Source organism: Capricornis sumatraensis, chromosome 3 (assembly GCF_032405125.1).
Source record: "Capricornis sumatraensis isolate serow.1 chromosome 3, serow.2, whole genome shotgun sequence".
Lineage (NCBI taxonomy): Eukaryota > Metazoa > Chordata > Mammalia > Artiodactyla > Bovidae > Capricornis > Capricornis sumatraensis.
The window spans coordinates 130,411,528-130,429,211 of NC_091071.1; the positions used below are offsets into that span (position 1 = coordinate 130,411,528).

Here is a 17,684-nt window from a genome sequence, read left to right on the forward strand (position 1 = left end):
TCCGAGGTCTAGGTCCTGGCTTTGTTGTTCAGTTGCTCAGTCATACCCGACTCTTTGTGACCCCATGGACTGCAGCATGCCAGGCTTCCCTGTCTTTCATCATCTCCTGGAGTCGCTCAAACTCATGTCCATTGAGTTGGTGATGCCATCCAACCATCTTGTCCTCTGTCGTCCCCTTCTCCTCCTGCCTTCAATCTTTCCCAGCATCAGGGTCTTTTCTAATGAGTTGGCTCTTCCCATCAGGTGGCCAAAGTGTTGAAACTTCAGTTTCAGCATCAGTACTTCCAGTGAACATTCAGGGCTGATTTCCTTTAAGACTGACTGGTTTGATCACCTTGCAGTCCAAGGGACTCTCGAGTCTTCTCCAATACCACAGTTCAAAAGCAGCAATTCTTCTGGGCTCAGCTTTCTTTACAGTCCAACTCTCACATCCATACATGACTACTGGAAAAACCATAGCTTTAACTAGACGGACCTTTGTTGGCAAAGTAATGTCTCTGCTTTTTAATATGCTGACTAGGTTTGCAATAGCTTTTCTTCCAAGGAGCAAGCATCTTTTAATTTCATGGCTGCAGTCACCACCTGCAGTGATTTTGGAGCCCAAGAGAATAAAGTCTGGCATTATTTCCATCATTTCCCCATCTATTTGCCATGAAGTGATGGGACCAGATGCCATGATCTTAGTTTTCTGAATGTTGAGTTTTAAGCCAACTTTTTCACTCTTCTCTTTCACTTTCAAGAGGCTCTTTAGTTCCTTTTTGCTTTCTGCCTTAAGGGTGGTGTCATCTGCATATCTGAGGTTATTGATATGTCTTCTGTCAATCTTGATTGCAGCTTGGGCTTCATCCAGCCTGGCATTTCGCATTATGCATTCTGCATATGTTAAATAAACAGGGTTACAATATACAATCTTGACATACTCCTTTCCCATTTTGGAAAAAGTCGGTTGTTCCATGTCCAGTTCTAACTGTTGCATCTTGACCTGCATACAGGTTTCTCAGGAGGCAGGTAAGGTGGTGTGGTAATCTCATCTCTTGAAGAATTTTCCAGTTTATTGTGGTCCACACAGTCAAAGGCTTTAGTGTAGTCAGTGAAGCAGATATTTTTCTGGAATTCTCTTTGGTTTTTCAGTGATCCAACGGATGTTGGCAATTTGATCTCTGGTTCCTCTGCCTTTTCTAATCCAGTTTGAACATCTGGAAGTTCTTGGTTCACATACTTTTGAAGCCTAGCTTGGAGAATTACATCCTGGCTAAGAGGAGGCAGATTTCAGTTGGTGGCACCCTCAGGGCCCAGTACCCCGCCACCCCACTGACCCTGCTCAACTGTCACTGCTTAAGGAAGTCAGGCGCCCAGGTCACAACAGGCCCTCAGGATCCTCCGGCCACACAAACAGCAGGGGATAGGTCCTGCTGACTGTGACCCAAGCAGACTGCCACTGCCATTGTCATAGAGGCGGGGACAGGGGAGAGGTTCACCACTTCCTCAAGGCCTGGGCCAATCAGTAGCTGGTCTTGGTGGGGGCTCTGGAGCTTTGCAAGACACAGCCCCCAGCCTGTTTCCTGGTTGGGTAAGGTGGGGGGACCTGGGGAGAAAGCAGGGAACCACCTCTCACCTCACTCTCCTCTAAACCACCACCTCTTGGCCTGACTGTTGACTGAATGGGCCCACTAATGGTGGCACACTGACGGTTGCTTATGGGAGACCCACTGCAGCACCAATCAATGGTTGAACCACTAATGGTCCCTAGCATTAACCATTGACTGGTAAGGAGGTGCAGGGTAATGGCGGCACAGCAATGCCTTTGTGCTAAGGGCTGCACCTGGCCAGGCTCTATTACAATAGGAACTTCTGCCTCTTATATCATCATATCATTACTACATTGGGAATGCAATGGTACCATAGCCTATATTTCTCAAACTTTAATGCACATATAAGTCACCGGAGAATCTTATTAAAATGCTGATCCTTTCAGTAGATCCGGGGTAGTATTTTGTTTTTAGTACCTAAGTCATGTTTGACTTTGTGATCCCATGGATAGCAACCTGCCAGGCTCTTCTGCTCACGGGGTTTCCCAGGCAGGCATATTAGAGTGGGTTGCCATTTCCTTCTACACTGTATTTTAAAAAATTATTTATTTTTGGCTACACCTGGTCTTGTGGTGAGCCATTGGCCGAGAAAGGCTTCTCTAGTTGTGGCCTGTGGGCTTTAGTTGCCAGGTGTCATGTGGCATCTTAGTTCCCCGACCAGGGATAGAACCTGTCCCTTGCATTGGAAGGTGGATTCTTAACCACTGAACCACTAGGGAAGTCGAGTCTATTTCTCACAACTGCAAATGATACTAACACTTTTGACCTCCAGGCTAAACTTTCAGGAGCAATGACCTTGACATCTGGCATCTGAAGTTCTTCACAGGTGATCATTTTGGAGCCAGGTGATTTTCCTCATATATGTAAATTCTATATTCTGCTTTGGTAATCAAAACTACGCAGAGCATCCAGTTGCATATTACACTTTATACACATTACACACTACAGACACCGGTTAACTAGCAGGTTTAATTTTGGGGGGTTTGGATTTTTTTTGTATATGATTTTCATTTATGACTACTTGTTTCTAAAGCAGTGATATAACTATTTCTATATTTTGATGTCCATATGCCATGGACAAACTTTTCATGCCTTACAGACCACCACACGGCTGTCATCCTTATGGACACAGGAAAAGATGTCCCTCTTTCTATCCAAGAAAACCCCTCCATAGATGCCCTGACTTAGAACTCATTGAAAACACACTGGTTACTTCTTTTGCTAATCAGTCTGCTCTACTTTATCTAGTCCTAAACTTTCTCTATAGTAATACTGGTAAAAATTGTTTCATGAAATTACATTATTTAAAAACAAAGTGAATGCAACACAATTTTAATTGCTGAATTTAGCTGAAAGATGCTGCCATCTACTGGACTGTCAGAGATGGTATATATCCTACAATGCCAGGAAAGTGACCCACACAATAGGTGTGTCTGGCCCAAAATGTGAATAAAGCCAAGGCTGAAAACCTAGCTGTAATTTCTGCTTTATCTAACCTTGCAAGATTTAGGAAGCACTAAACACCAGAGAACCAAACAACTGAACCTATATGGCTCCAACTGTTTTTTTCAGTTCTTTATTAAGAAACAGTATTCTTTGGTTTTTCAACATTAAGTTCCCTTAATTGGAAAAAAACCCAGAGTTCAACACCATTAAAATGGCACAACCACAACAGTGTAGTGCAGTAATAATACAAAATCAACTAAGATTAAAAACTAGTCTAAGACTTTGGATATAATAAGTTTTATTCATCTGGTGGTACTTGATGCTCACAGGGCACCATACAACAATCTTTAAAAATACAATAAGAAAAAAATTGAACAGCCAGAGATATCAATTCCATTAGAGGGCCCACAGGAAAACCAACAAAAGCCCACAGAAAAACCCACCCACTGTCCCCTCAGAACATTAATTTCTTCCTTTTAAGTTTGGCTTTAAGAAACACCAAAGGAAAGTGCGAAAGAAAAAGTCTTTGTTAAAACATCACATAGCGTCTTTCACGTAAGTATCTCACAAAATGCTTTCCTTATTCCACAAGCATATAAAATAATTCAAACATTTGTGAGCCTCATTTGGTCCCAACTTTTACGATCACAGGCCTCAGTATTTGTCTCACCTCTGTCCTCAAGTTTTCGAATCAGTAAAAAACCACTTCCAATCGTCTTTGCTCCACACTGCCACTACAAAGCAGATGTTTCACATAAACATCAAAGGCCAAAGCAAATTGAACTTATGCAAAAACCTGAGTATGTAACTAAATTTTCCAAAGACTGGTTTAAAAGCAAATCTTGGCTTTGAAATTTCATTGTATTCTTCAATTTTCACAATTAGTAATTACTGAAGGTGATCTGACATCGAGCATAAAAGAGAACAGCAAGATTTAAAGTTGCACAGGGGATAGCATTAACAGTAACTTCTAAAAATAGATGATTTTGGAAATTTTGTACCACTGACATGTTGTCATGAAGTTGTCACGTAAGAAACTAGTCACTAATTCTGCCTGATCAGCTAATGCTCAGTATCAATTTTGTACAAGTCAGCCAATTATAAGCTATTTCTCAAGTAAGCCTCCAAAACAGGGAGCCCTAAGTATTAACAGTTCAATAAATTAACCTAATCTCAGGATACTGGTTTTCCCTACTGTGGCAGAGTCACTGTATGTTTAGGCTGCTGCGGCAGCTCATTTCTCATCAGAGTTCATGTTAAGTACTATAACATAAGGAGATAAACTAAAATAGCTATGGGAAGACTAACACCTAAAACTAAAAAAGTTTTGGCCAACTAGGGAAAAACAAAGACATACTTTATTATGAAAACAAAGTACTGTATTAATGCTTGGTTCTTCTAAATTTGAATGGCATTTCAGCTTATGCTCAACACCTATTGATCATTATCTGATAAATTGATTGATGTTACCTGATACTTAAGCAAAACTAAGCAAACCTAGACATTTCAGCTGCTGCCACTGTGTAGTATTAGTACGTAAGTAATCTGTAACTAGATGTTTCCCCTTTTCCATTATACTGTATTTCCTAAGGGCAAGAGGCAGGTCAGAAGTACCTCTGCATCCCTACAACTAACCACAATGGCTGACATACAGTAGGGGCTTAACAGGTATATACTGTTGAGTAGTGGCTTACGACATGACATGGGCAAAGAACTCAAAAAGATTGTCTTATTCTAACTAGCATGACCTAGAGGTAGCCTTACTCCCTACAAGTAGAAGTTTAAGCTACTTTTCCCACATTCTAAACAGAATTGTCACGAGTTGGATATGACTTCAATTACTTCCCTTAAGCAAATTCATAAGCATTTTGAGAAATCAAGAGATGAAAGGCGCTATGCAAGTGCAAAATAATATTAAAGACAGTTCAGCAAAGGTGCTATATTTTCTAAGGTGATGGAAGGGTTGTGCTAGTTTGAGGTTAACACCCTCAAAGCTACTCTTCCTAATGTCTTTATCAACAGAGCAATGGAATTTTGACAAAGATACCATCACTTTATATAGCTTGTATTCTACTAACTACTCTCTATAAACCAGGTGACAGAAAACGATATTAAGCCACTTATTCTACAGAAACCAGTACTTTATCAAAGTTCCGCATTTTACAAGTCATGTTCAAAAAACACACACGAGTTAGCATTTTGTACACAAACGTTTATTTCTCAATTAAACATTCCCTTTAAACACAAGGAATGAATTCTAAATCTTCATAAACATGAATTAAAAATGAAAGCCCTCCAGTATAGTGTGTGTAATCACTGTGTTCTTGGTCACTACTGGCATTTACTGCTTAACATCAAAAACAAAGGTTATTTAAAAATCATGCTACTGGATTTCTAGCTCTTCCTCTAAGGCCAGGTCTACGCTGATCTGCAATGTTTAAAAGTTTACATCACCAAATCAAAGCAAGTTTAAGGTGTGAAACAGCTGTGCATTAAACACAAAATAAACAATAAAGTTACAAGATATAGTCAAGTTCATAACGAATATAGGTGTTCTTATCATCATTGTAGATTCTTGGGTAATGTGCTATGAGAGCATCCTGTGAACCGATGTAGATGGAGTTGTAAATTTTCCAATACACATCTCTGACTTTCCGGGCTGGGTGAAACAAACCCTAGAATAATTAAAAGGTTATATTATTTCAAGAAATACATAACCTTAACACAACTAACAAACAAACCATAAAGATATGGTTCTAAACATCTCCCTTTGAGAGAGGAAAAAAAAGGTGTCAATTTCATAAAACTGAAGTGGGCAAGGACAAAATCTAATCTTCTCTCCCCTCATAACTGTTTTCCCATATGGCACAAATATATCTTCCCTAATGATAATTAGGAACAGTGACTTAATTCAACTAAATTATTTTTCAATGAATACGGTTTAAAAAATCTTTAACCTACCTGTAAACAATACTGTAGCATTCTACATGGTCCAATAGCAACTCTGAGACCCTCCAGGGCCCCCATAACTGCCTGAATTACATGGGGAGATGTCTCGAATACATTGGGCCATACATAGTTCAACAAGTGATTCAGCGAATCTTCGCAACCAAATCCATAAACCCCAAGTGACATGTGTTGCACCACTGCACTAGCAGTCTGTCTGTGTACAAGGTCCCTGTAATGGAGAGGGGAAAAAGCTTTTTATTAAGATGCAGTCTTAGTTTCACAGAAAATACTTGCATGCCCGTTAGAAACTAAATCACAAATTCAGCGCTTGGAATGGATGCAGAGTCATCCTTACACCTCGTGTATCTGACATAGGATACCTTTAGAATGACTGATGATTATACTTGAGAAGTTTTGCTTTGATGATTCAAACCTGCTCACAATGGCTCAAAAATAAGCTATATTTTTCTTTCAGAGTAATAGGAGCAAGAAGGCCCAGCACAATGTGTATTTTTGCAAGCTACTAAAAATAAGAGAGGATACATGACTCTTAACATACGAACAATTAACAGTAATATCTCATTTTAAACTGTAAATTTCAAATCTTCGAAATTCAATACTGTATACAGTAAATAATTAAAATGAGATTAAATCCCTTCCCTTGTGGTTTTTTAAAAAGATTCATTCAAGAGTTCAATTTAGGGAAAGGAAGAGAAGGACTAATAATTTTTTAAAACCCAGAAAAAAGAACTTTTATCACCTCCCATGTTTTGACTGACTTTATGACAAATCATTGACTTATTTATTCCACAATTTATTCAACTGAGTACAAGTATCAGATAAACGTCTATGATAGGTATAAAAACAAGTTCACACGTTTTACCCTCAAAGGCAGGAAGAGAACCTTAAAGGTATTTAAGAGAAAAAAATACCTTTTTCTCTTAAACCTTAAGAGGAAAAAAAAAGCACCTGAACCAACTTAGTTACTAGCATCTTTATTTCTCTTATTATAATAATCTATTAGGCATAGATTATAATGAATCTGTATTCCTCCTTGGTAAATTTCCCAACTAAAGTAATGTTTCTTGGTATTAGGACTGTATCAATCAACTCCAGCAATACTTTATCAGGGGTCACCATCTGAATAATTGGGGGCCTGCAGTGACAATAGCGTGGCTCTGGCAGGCTATGTTCAGTAGTTAAAAGTGTCTCTGCTTCACCTGCCATAACAAAAAGCTAAAAAGATCAGGTCTCTCTGTTATATTAATAAGCTCATGCTCATCATTTTCTTTGTATTTTTAAAACAAAAGTTGATTGGAAATTTCCTGATGGTCCAGTTGTTAGGACTCAGCGTTTCCACTATTGGTGCCAGGGTTCAATCCCTGGTCAGCTAAGTAAGCTCTCACAAGCCTCATAACATGGCCAAAAAAAAAAAAAAGGTGGGGGGGAGGGGTGGTTAAAATGAAGAGGCGGCACACTTGGGAGAACCATTATAGCATGTATCTTTTTTTCCCTTTGGCTGTGCAGGATCTTTGCTGCTACACAAGGGCTTTCTCTAGCGGCAGAGAGCAGGGGCTACTCTTAATTGTGGTGACTTCTCTTGTTGCAGGGCACAGGCTCAGTAGTTGCATTGCACGGGCTTAGTTGCCTCATGGCACTGGAATCTTCCCAGACCAGGAAGATTCCCGTTTTGGCAGGTGGCTTCTTAACCAGAGGACCACCAGGAAAAGTACTATATCATATACCTTATTTGGAGATAATAGTCACATTAATAGTTTCATAAAATCCAGGCTAGTAGTTCTTTAACTACATCACAACAAGCAGGTCATCTAATGATTACTTCATTAAGTTCTCTAAAATAAAAGAATTATTTTAACTATTTTCTTGTGCTTAGTTCAAGTCACTTACCTATCCATTAAAGCATCCTCAAGTAGTGGTGTTACAGCATAAATGTAGTCCTTTCCCATTTCACCAATATATTCAAACAAGAAGGAAAGTGACTTTAACACTCCATTTTGAACATTCAGTTCAGGAACTCTGTATTCATTCATTAAGGCAGGTAGTACTGTGAAGGGTGAACATGTTTCAGCGACAATAGCTATGGCCACAGTTGTACAAACTCTGTTCTGCCTTTCCTGAACTTTTAGGTTGTTGAGAAGTGTAGCCAATACATCATGAGGGCTGGAAAAAAATAAATATGTCAGCAAACTGTTAGTATACAAGTCAAAATTTTTTTCAGAGGGAAGAAAAATGATCAAAGGATGGAACTCAGTAATTTTATGCTATGGCATTATTGTTTCTACTTAACAAATTCATTTTAATTAAAATGTTCACTCTAATGAAAATATTCAAATGGACTCATTTTCAAATATAATTCAGTTTTTAATAAATTTCATTGAATGAAATATCATTTCATTACATGTTTAGTCTGAAAATTCTTTGAGTGGTCAGAACATGGTCTCCCATGCCATGACATACAAAATCTGTTTCCCTTTTATCTTCCCGCCCACAGACCTTTACCACATTTATTCTCCTTCTTTAAGGATTTATCTTACCACAAATTTAAAGGGATATAGGAACTAAAAGATTATATTAGCACAGGTATTCACTGCAAATTGCTTGACTTTCATCACAAATGAAAACATACTACAGCTACCAAAAAAGGGGTGGAGGAGACTCTAATTATATAATCAACTTTTGTTATGTTTGAGAATATCTTGTTATTATGCCACATGTACATGAAATATCTCATTTTCTACAATGACTGTTCTAGTTTGGTTCTGGTGGAGTGAAAGCAAATAACCACAGATTATCTAACAAAATAGTTATAATTTTTAGTTGTCAGTGGATTAATTCTAGAAAAATATTTTCAAATCACATGAAGTATTAAGTTGAGAATTGAACTATGTTAACTACTTTAGCGATATCCAAAAAGAACTGGCCTTAATATTTTAAATAACCAAAAAGAATCAACAAAACCTGAAATCCTTCTGAAATGTTTCCCTCTCTGCAAACACTGAAATGTTATTAAAAGAAATTTTATACCCTTCTATTTTAATTCAATTTAAGATGAAAGAAAACATTTCAGAAATTGAAGGTCATTAGTTAAAGTCTATTTTAACTGCATTACTCATACCTTACCTTAAAAGAGCTTACAGAAACAGAAGCATCTTTTAACACTAAATCAGTCTACTACAAAGTTAAAAAAAAAAAAGACGTAATACTCACCCAATGGCCTTTGCAATATAACCAAATGTGTTGACTGTGGCTCTACGAATAGCTTTTTTGTGTGCTTTTAAGAGCTCTAAAAGCTCAAAGCAAATCCTCATCCATTCTCTTGCAGACACATATTCAGCTCCCCTGGTTTAAAAATAAAAGTTTAATTTGTTCATGACAATAAATTTTAAAAGGTAAATTCAAAAATTCAGTTCTCAAAACATGATTACCAACTCATTTTAAGCATTATATAAATTGTTACTGTTCAGAAGAGATGGATTATTTTTAAATAAAAGCAAAATTTAAAAATATATTGCTACTCTCTCATTACCATTCAAACTGAAATTTCACTGAAAATATTAGCCTGACCATATATAGTTATATTAGCAAATTTGCCAAGTGAATAAAAATGTAAAAATCAATACTACTTTAAAAATATTTAGGTAATCTGCTTACCTATCAGCAATACGCCCAACAAGATCAATACAATTCTCCTGTACTTTTTCATGCCTATTCTTTAAGATGGGGGTGAGTCTAGGCAGCAGATCTTTAATTGGTGGGGTCATCTTATGCATACCTATTTAACAAAAGTCAACACACTATCAATTAACATGTAAACTGCAAGCTTTGCTCATTTTATCTTTCACTTAACAATGTAACATATGTGACTAGGCATAAATACAAACTTACAGCTGCCTATAGAAAGAAAAAGCCCCAGATTCTGACCAAACGCAGAATTTTTAACTTTTCATTAACAACTTCTCATTATGTATGTATAAAAATGAAAGAAATTAGTGAAGTGATTTAAAGAATGATGGATACTCAACAACAAAAAATTCCATTTAGTTCTGAAATGTATTTGTACACTGACATTTAAATATGGGGACAGCTTATGTTCCGGCCATACACAACAATATAAGCCAGAGGGAGACATGTAAATTAAAGCAAAATTTTCCAGAAAGGGCCCCCTTACCCTTTAACTGCAAAACAAACAGATCTCCAGTCTCCCTGCAATGCAGGGCATACTTGGATGGTATTTACACCTACGAAGAGAGAAAAAAGGAGGCAGCTGGCAGGGGCTCTTGTTCTAACTAGAATTGCTTGCTCTGATTCTCTCTCCATTGCTTTTCCCATGTTTCTCTGACCAACAATATGGTTTATAATTCCTTGCAAACCAGAGCCCCACAAGTGGCCAAGTAACTGATTTTTAGCTCCAAATATAGAGGACAGGGCTGAACTGTGATTTGTATGTAAATGCAATGGTTTAAAGACATCCTATATTGCATAAAAACCCCTTACTAAAACAAGAAAAAGAGTGGCTTATTTCAACCTCCTGATAGGTTATTTCTGCCCCTCCAAACTCTGCACAAGTCTGCAATAATTCTATTCAACTACAATGAAGAATAAAACACAAGACCATATTTATTGCTCCATCAAAAGGCCTTTAAGGAATAAAAGCTTTATTCTCCACACCCAAAAGAATTTGAAATATACTTGTTTTAATTTTGGGTAAAAAGCTGAAAGGGTAGTTTAAAAGTACTGGATTTAAATAATGAGAGATTATTTGATTGATTCACTTTTCTCCCTGGTTATCATTCCTTGAACTTCATGGCAAGCAGGAAAACCTGCCATAACCATTTTACCCAAGTTGAGTAAATATATCATATTTAGTCTTAAAATTTCAGAGTTCTCTCCACCCACCATTGCCCTCCTATATATTCCAGGTGAAACACTGTATTTTTAGGGCCCTCTTATCCCATGACTTCAAAGTTTTTGAGTTGTGACTATTCACTCCTCTCTTGCAGGTCCTAAAACTTGCCCTCTTTTCTCTTTTAAAGTAAAATATAAATAGGTTTTGGGAGGTAAGATTCTTGTGACATCCCAACTTAACTATATTTTTAGTAGTTAAAAAATTGTATCAGATATCATCACTCAACTCCTAAATAGGATTCTATATTTTACTTTCAAAAAATCCAAATAACTTTTAAAAAGCAAAAAACAAAAAATTCTTCCATAACCAACGAATTCCATACCTATTACATTTACAATGGCCTTCAGTGCTCCAAGAATGCTGCCCAAAACTTCAGGGTACTCTTCACCCAAATACTCATACAAAACAACACCCAAATGCCCCATCAATTTTTCCTGTTTAAAAAGAAAAAAATGATTAAATGTTACTGTTTATCCTATTTCTTTCGGTGAATAAATAAGAATCTGATATAGAAGTTTACCTCTTGACAAGTCTTCATGACAACAGCTGTTCGAGAGATTAAGTCAGCTGCCTGCTGCCTAACTTTTGCTGATTTGTTATTTAAACGCCACAAAACTGTACCACAGATCTGAGGCAAGTAAGGTTTGACTCGTTTGCCAAGAGCATTGACCACTGTACCAAAGCCGTTCAACATTACTGAGTCCTTATTAAAAAAAAAAAAGGCCAAGTTAAATTTAAAAACTATATTCAATGTGAACAAGAATTCAGTTTGTGACAAAACAGTTAAAATATACTAATATTCAGCTTCCAAAAATTTATTCTAAAAATGTGATGTATTAGAACATTTCTTTGTAGTTAACTGCATAAATATGGGCATTTAAAAATTTTAATTACTCTTTAGTGATAATATTTCCTTGAAACTACTTTTTACAAATATGAGAGCCAATGGCAACTTGCCATAATAATTAGTATCATTACCTCTGTAGTCTGTTCTTGGAAAGCATAAAGAATACCATCAATCAGTTGTTCTTCAAGTTTATGATCAATATCTGCTGCTCCCAAGTTGCCCATGATTTTCTCAATTGTCTCCATAACCATTTTTCTGTACTGTTCAGCTTCATCTTTTAGATCATCCACAATCCTGGATATAATTTCTGCTGCACCTACTTTGTTTGCCAACTCCACAGTAGTATCAACTAACTAAAAAAAAAGGAGGGAAAAATCAATTTACTGCTTTTCCAAGGAAATACAGAGAAATTATGAAAATGGAATATTCTAAAGATACTATTTAGCTAGTCAGTGTGTTGAGAACAGCTGGCTCCTACTATTAAAACTTTAAGATGGGACTTCCCTGGTGGTACAGTGGATAAGAATCTGCCTGCCAATGCAGAGGACATGTCTTTGATCCCTGGCCAGGGAAAATACCACATGCCCAGACCAACTAAGCCTGTGCACATAATTATTGAGCCCACGCTTTAGAGTCCATATGCTGCAGCTACTGAAACCCAAGAACCCATGAGCCAGAGCTCCACAAGAGAAGCCACCACAATGAGAAACCCATGCACAGCAACAAAAAGCAGCCCCCGCTCGCTACAACTAGAGAAAGTCCTAAGAGCAGAAACGAAGATCTAGCACAACCAAAAAAATTTTTTTTTAAATAATAAAACCTTAAGAAAAAGATGGCCAAAAAAATTAAGTGTGAGTCTATGTCAAGGGGATTAAAGATTATATTCATGCTTCATTTAAGCCAGATTAAGTAGTTCATTTACTAGATAAAAATGTCAATTCATAGTTGGCTATTTATTCTAGAATGCAAACTCAAAATGAAAATTGACTTGCTGACTAAAATCCATTCTTTCACAAGCAAGCAAACAATCCTCAAGGCAAAATATGACTTACGTAATATGCAATCAAACTAATGGATTAATTGAAAGAATTTCTAAAAATATATATGTTTTTAAAAATAAACACTTACCTGTCGGTAATTTCTTCTATCCAAAGCCATTCTATGTTGCCAAAAGTGTTTAAAAAAGGGAGGAAGGATCTCTGTTTTAATGTAGTTTGCTTCTACACCATCTGTTCCACAACACTGCTTTACCACCTAAAATGTTCAAAAAGATAATAATAGCAGCAAACACAGTCCTTATCTAAAATGTATTTTTTAATGATATAAAATTCTCTTTCAACAATGAAACACATCCAATTTAGATTAATAAATATGGAACAATTTGGAAAAAGTACCTTTAGCACAATTTTCTTCATTTCTTCATCAGGAGACTGGAATTCTCGAATAAGAATTAACATCACTTCTCTAGTATAGTAGTTGGCATATTCTGCATCCATGAGAGGAATAAGATACCCAATAGCCTTTAAGAAAGCGGCAAGACCCTATTATAAAATAAAAAATATATATATACTTAGTAAATTAGATTTAGGTCACTTGAACTTCAATGAGTAGAAATAAAAAACACAACCAAACTGGTGAATTTACCTTTCCTCTGTGTTGGCGGATACCCTTCCATAGAGGCTTTAATACAGAATCGAAAGATTCGATACCATAAGGGGTTGCTGCTTCAGCCAGGGCAGCAATGGCCAAAGCACTAATGGTCCGAACTTTTTGCTGCTCATCCACAAGACCTATAGAAAGCCAAACACAGGTTTCAACTAAGCAACATTGCCTAGTTTCAACTCAGATAGTACTACTGAGATCCCAGCAATACATCTAACCGTTTAGTCAAACTGCAGAATCTGTTTACAATGGACAAAGTTAGGCAAAAGTCAGTATGAACTATAGCCTATTAGCAGCTAATATTACAAATCATAAACTATATGGTGTTTATGTAGGTCACCTTCCACTTCTCCAAAAATCAGTAGCCTAAATTTCAGGAAACCTGTCTTAAAGTTATCCTACAACTTACCATGCTCAATGATTTCAACTAAACTTCTGAGATGTGGCAAGATGGCACAGCCCATGAGAATAGCTATCTGCTGTACAATCTTTATACCAGTGTGTCTCGCTTGCCAGGACTTCTTGCTTTTGCACACAGCTTTTAAGAAAGGCAATAACGAAGGAATGCCCAGAGCAGAAGCTACAACAGCAAAAGCTCTAGCTGTTGTGTTACGGACATACTCATCCATGTTATCTATATCAGGTCTCATGGTAGAGATCATAGTAGCCAGTCCAGCAGCCTGAAAGTTCAAGAAAAAAATGATAATAATGAGTTGATAACATTAACCTTCAATCATTTTGTTCTAAAATTGAATAATCCTATCAACAAATATAAAACTTTCTTTTCCAGAAATATAAATACCTTTGCCAAATTAGAAATAATCTCTCTGCCTTCCACTCGAGCGTAGTAATCTTCATCAATCAACAATGGTTCAATGACCACTAGGATCTGAAAAAGAGAAGGAGCTACATTTTCACATCAGTTACTGATGCAATGCTCATGTAACAGAGTACATATAAGGAAATTTTTAATTTCTAAGACTGTGTTAATTAAGGGACAGATTAAGAATTTTAATCACACAACTTTAAACCCAACATAAAAATCAGTATTTGGGAGAAATGGTAATACAAAAATTATTAAATACAATATACACACACACTCCTATCTGCATTTTACAATTCTAAGCCATAATTACCATCAGCAAAAAGATGGTTCTTTGTACTAAATGGCTAATGACATAGAAACATGCATTTTCACATCCTAATATCAATAAAAGCAAATTAAAAATATGAGTGCTATGAATCCACTATATAGGATGGCCAAAAGTTACATCTATTTATACATGTATTTGTATATGTACCTACGTGCAAAGAAAAAGGTCCGAGGGCATGTAAATGTAACAATGGCTAACTGAGTATTCTTTACAAGGAGTTGAAGTTTCCCTTTTTTATTGTAAATGTATAGCATCAGTTGTTACTTTTTAAGAATTTTTACATTTCACAAATACATCTATTGATAAGTTGGTAAAAAAACATTATGAATTCTTTTTATATCAAAATATATGAAGTCATTAGAAACACAACTGGAGAACAAACCTTGTGTACATATGGTCGAACTAAGTCATCAAGTTTGTATAATATTCTATCAATAACTTTCACAAGTAAATGACGCTCTTGATCCTCAAGTGTAGGTGACATCAGCAGAGGAAGAATCTGATTAAACAAAGGACCAGCTCCAAATTCACGAGCTTTATCAGTAATCTGACGCAATGCAGCCTGGAAGAAAGAGTAAAAGGTAGGTTTCTCGATTATAAGCATTTTGAATGGGAGCAAAATAATTACTCCATGGTTTTCTGTAACTGACTATTTTAGTGTAAACTTCACACGGATATTTTACATACAGAAGTATGTGTTCATTCCCATCAAAATTACTCTGAAGTTTGAACTCCTGTGATAGAGGCTTAATCAATGTTTTCAGATAATTCAAACAGGGTAACAATGCTAGAGGAGGTGTGGAGAGAAGGGAACCTTCCTACACTGTTGGTGGGAATTTAAGCTGGTGAAACCATTGTGAAACAGTATGGAGGTTTTTCAGAAAACTAAAAATAGAATTATCATATGATCCAGCATCCCACTCCTGGGCATATATCCAGACAAAACTCTAATTCAAAAAGATACATATACCACCTAAGTGCACAGCAGCTCTATCCACATTAGCCAAGCTGTGGAAACCACCTAAATGTTCACTGACAGATAAATGGATGGATATGGCACATGTATACTATAGAATACTACTTATCCATAAAAAAGAACAAAGTAATGTCATTTGCAACAACATGGATGCAACTAAAGATTATTATTGAGGTGAGTCAGAAAAAGGAAGACAAATACCATATATCACGTAAAGGCGGAATCTGAAATACAACACAAATGAACCTATCAACAAAACAGACACAAAAAACAGACTTGTGGTTTGGGGGCGGGCAGGATGGACTAAGAGTTTGGGGTTGGCAGAATGCAAACCATTACATTTAGAATGGATAGAAAACAAGGTCCTAGTGTACAGCACAGGAAACTATACTCAATATCCTGTGATAAACCATAATGGAAAAGAACATTAAAAAAGAATGTATACACGAATATAACTGAGTCACTTTGCTGTACAGCAGAGATTAGCACAACACTGTAAATCAACTATACCTTCACTAAAAAAAAATTTGAAAAAAATATAAGAAAAAAAGGGTAATTTAATAGAAAGAGTCACGAGAGTATAAAGTAAAACTCCTAAACTTCTCCTAAAGAACCAACCATTTTCAAACCACATATGATACTAATTTCCCACATAATTCTACTAATTCCCTTATTTTCAGCATGTTTTAAAGGCCCTGAGCATAAAATGGAGAATTTCTAAGATTATAATGAACATGATAATTTAACAAACTGGTACTTACCTTTCTCATAGGAGGTGTTCCATTCTTAATTTTTAAAAGCAACTTCATTATTTTTCTCTCTTTTTGCTCTTCTGGACTAAGAGTTGATTCATCGACATCAACCTAACAGTAAAAAGTAAAAAATTTAAAGGTTAGTGGAGATATAATGACTTGTAACTGCTAAATAAAAAGTTAGTATTTTCTATGTTATTATCACTTACCAAAAGTTTATCAAAGTACTGAATATCATCAGGTTTTAAAAATGGAAGATTTCCAGATGGTTGGTCATTAACGTTTTTCATAGTTCTATCTTCTGTTTGCATGTGGAAACCTGTCATACCACCCAAAGGTGTTGGAGTTGCTGTCAGCTTTCGAGCTGGAGTTCGAATAGGAACATATCCAGCTGGAGGGGGAAGTACCTAATACAGTTAAAAGACAGTTTAGGACTTTCTTAGCTTTATATAATAAATGATAACAAAAATGAATAATATGTGCACCTAAAAAGCTTTTTGCTTAAAGGCAAGAATTAACATCAATTAACATCAATCTTATTTTTCTATTTTAATTGTATGTTTAAAATATATGACAAGTATTACTCTTTCTCATCAAATTTAAATTAGATTAAGTGTACTAGTGTGGGGAAATCAAAAGATACATGAAGAAGGCTTACAAAATTCTGATCACTTTTAAACATTAGACTATATAAACATATTGGTGAACAAGCATCATATAAATGCAAATAAGCTCACAAAGTGCACAGAATGCATAAAAGATATTACAATAATGAAAAATTTAAAATTAGTTCATGTAAATCTCTGCGCTACAAAAGCAAATCTCTTTTAAGACTGTACAAAAATGCGTAACTGCATAAAAACCAAAAATGTTGAGCAAAGCCCTGTAAATACACCATTTGACTAAAATCAAAAAATTCACTCAAAATTCACAAAGGAGGATTTTCCCCTTCTACTTATAAAGAAATCAATGAATGTGATTGAGACAGACACTCCAGTAGTCAGCAGTAGGCTGGAGAGTGACTATACCCACAGTATAACATGGAGATTTGTGGTGATTTAGTCACTAAGTCGTGTCCGACTGTGTGACCCCATGGACTGTACTGCACCAGGCTTCCTCTGTCCATGGGATTTTCCAGGCAAGAATACCGGAGTGGGTTGCCATTTCCTTCTCCAGGGGACCTTACTCACCCAAGATTATAAAAAGTTATGAAATAGTTAATTCACGCATACTTAAAAACAAATACTCTAGTACAAACCTAATGAGGGGAGAGGGGAAAATACATAAAACTGTTAAGCAGCAATAGACATTGGCAGAAAAGGCCCAGTAAAGGCCATCAAATTACTTAGGTTCCAGCTCTGATTATAACATCAGCTATATGA

The 17,684-nt window shown here is 36.2% G+C and overlaps 1 protein-coding gene across 3 annotated transcripts in view; it reads right to left on the minus strand.

Annotated features, from left to right (window-relative positions):
- Positions 1-3,358: 3,358 nt before the first annotated feature.
- Positions 3,359-17,684, minus strand: part of SF3B1 (splicing factor 3b subunit 1) — a 37,322-nt gene continuing 22,996 nt past the window's right edge. For 2 of the 3 annotated variants that reach the window (XM_068966865.1, XM_068966866.1), the window contains 16 exons: positions 16,512-16,709; positions 16,312-16,413; positions 14,957-15,136; positions 14,223-14,309; positions 13,830-14,100; positions 13,403-13,548; positions 13,153-13,299; positions 12,887-13,012; positions 11,890-12,111; positions 11,432-11,614; positions 11,234-11,345; positions 9,657-9,777; positions 9,213-9,344; positions 7,893-8,165; positions 5,997-6,213; positions 3,359-5,710 (listed from right to left, as the gene is read on the minus strand). In XM_068966865.1, the coding sequence (XP_068822966.1) occupies positions 5,552-5,710; positions 5,997-6,213; positions 7,893-8,165; positions 9,213-9,344; positions 9,657-9,777; positions 11,234-11,345; positions 11,432-11,614; positions 11,890-12,111; positions 12,887-13,012; positions 13,153-13,299; positions 13,403-13,548; positions 13,830-14,100; positions 14,223-14,309; positions 14,957-15,136; positions 16,312-16,413; positions 16,512-16,709 (2,676 nt within the window). In that variant the 3' untranslated portion in view covers positions 3,359-5,551. Of the gene's footprint in view, positions 5,711-5,996; positions 6,214-7,892; positions 8,166-9,212; positions 9,345-9,656; positions 9,778-10,173; positions 10,244-11,233; positions 11,346-11,431; positions 11,615-11,889; positions 12,112-12,886; positions 13,013-13,152; positions 13,300-13,402; positions 13,549-13,829; positions 14,101-14,222; positions 14,310-14,956; positions 15,137-16,311; positions 16,414-16,511; positions 16,710-17,684 lie in introns of those variants that run through there. The other variant, XR_011144638.1, reaches the window with a different exon arrangement.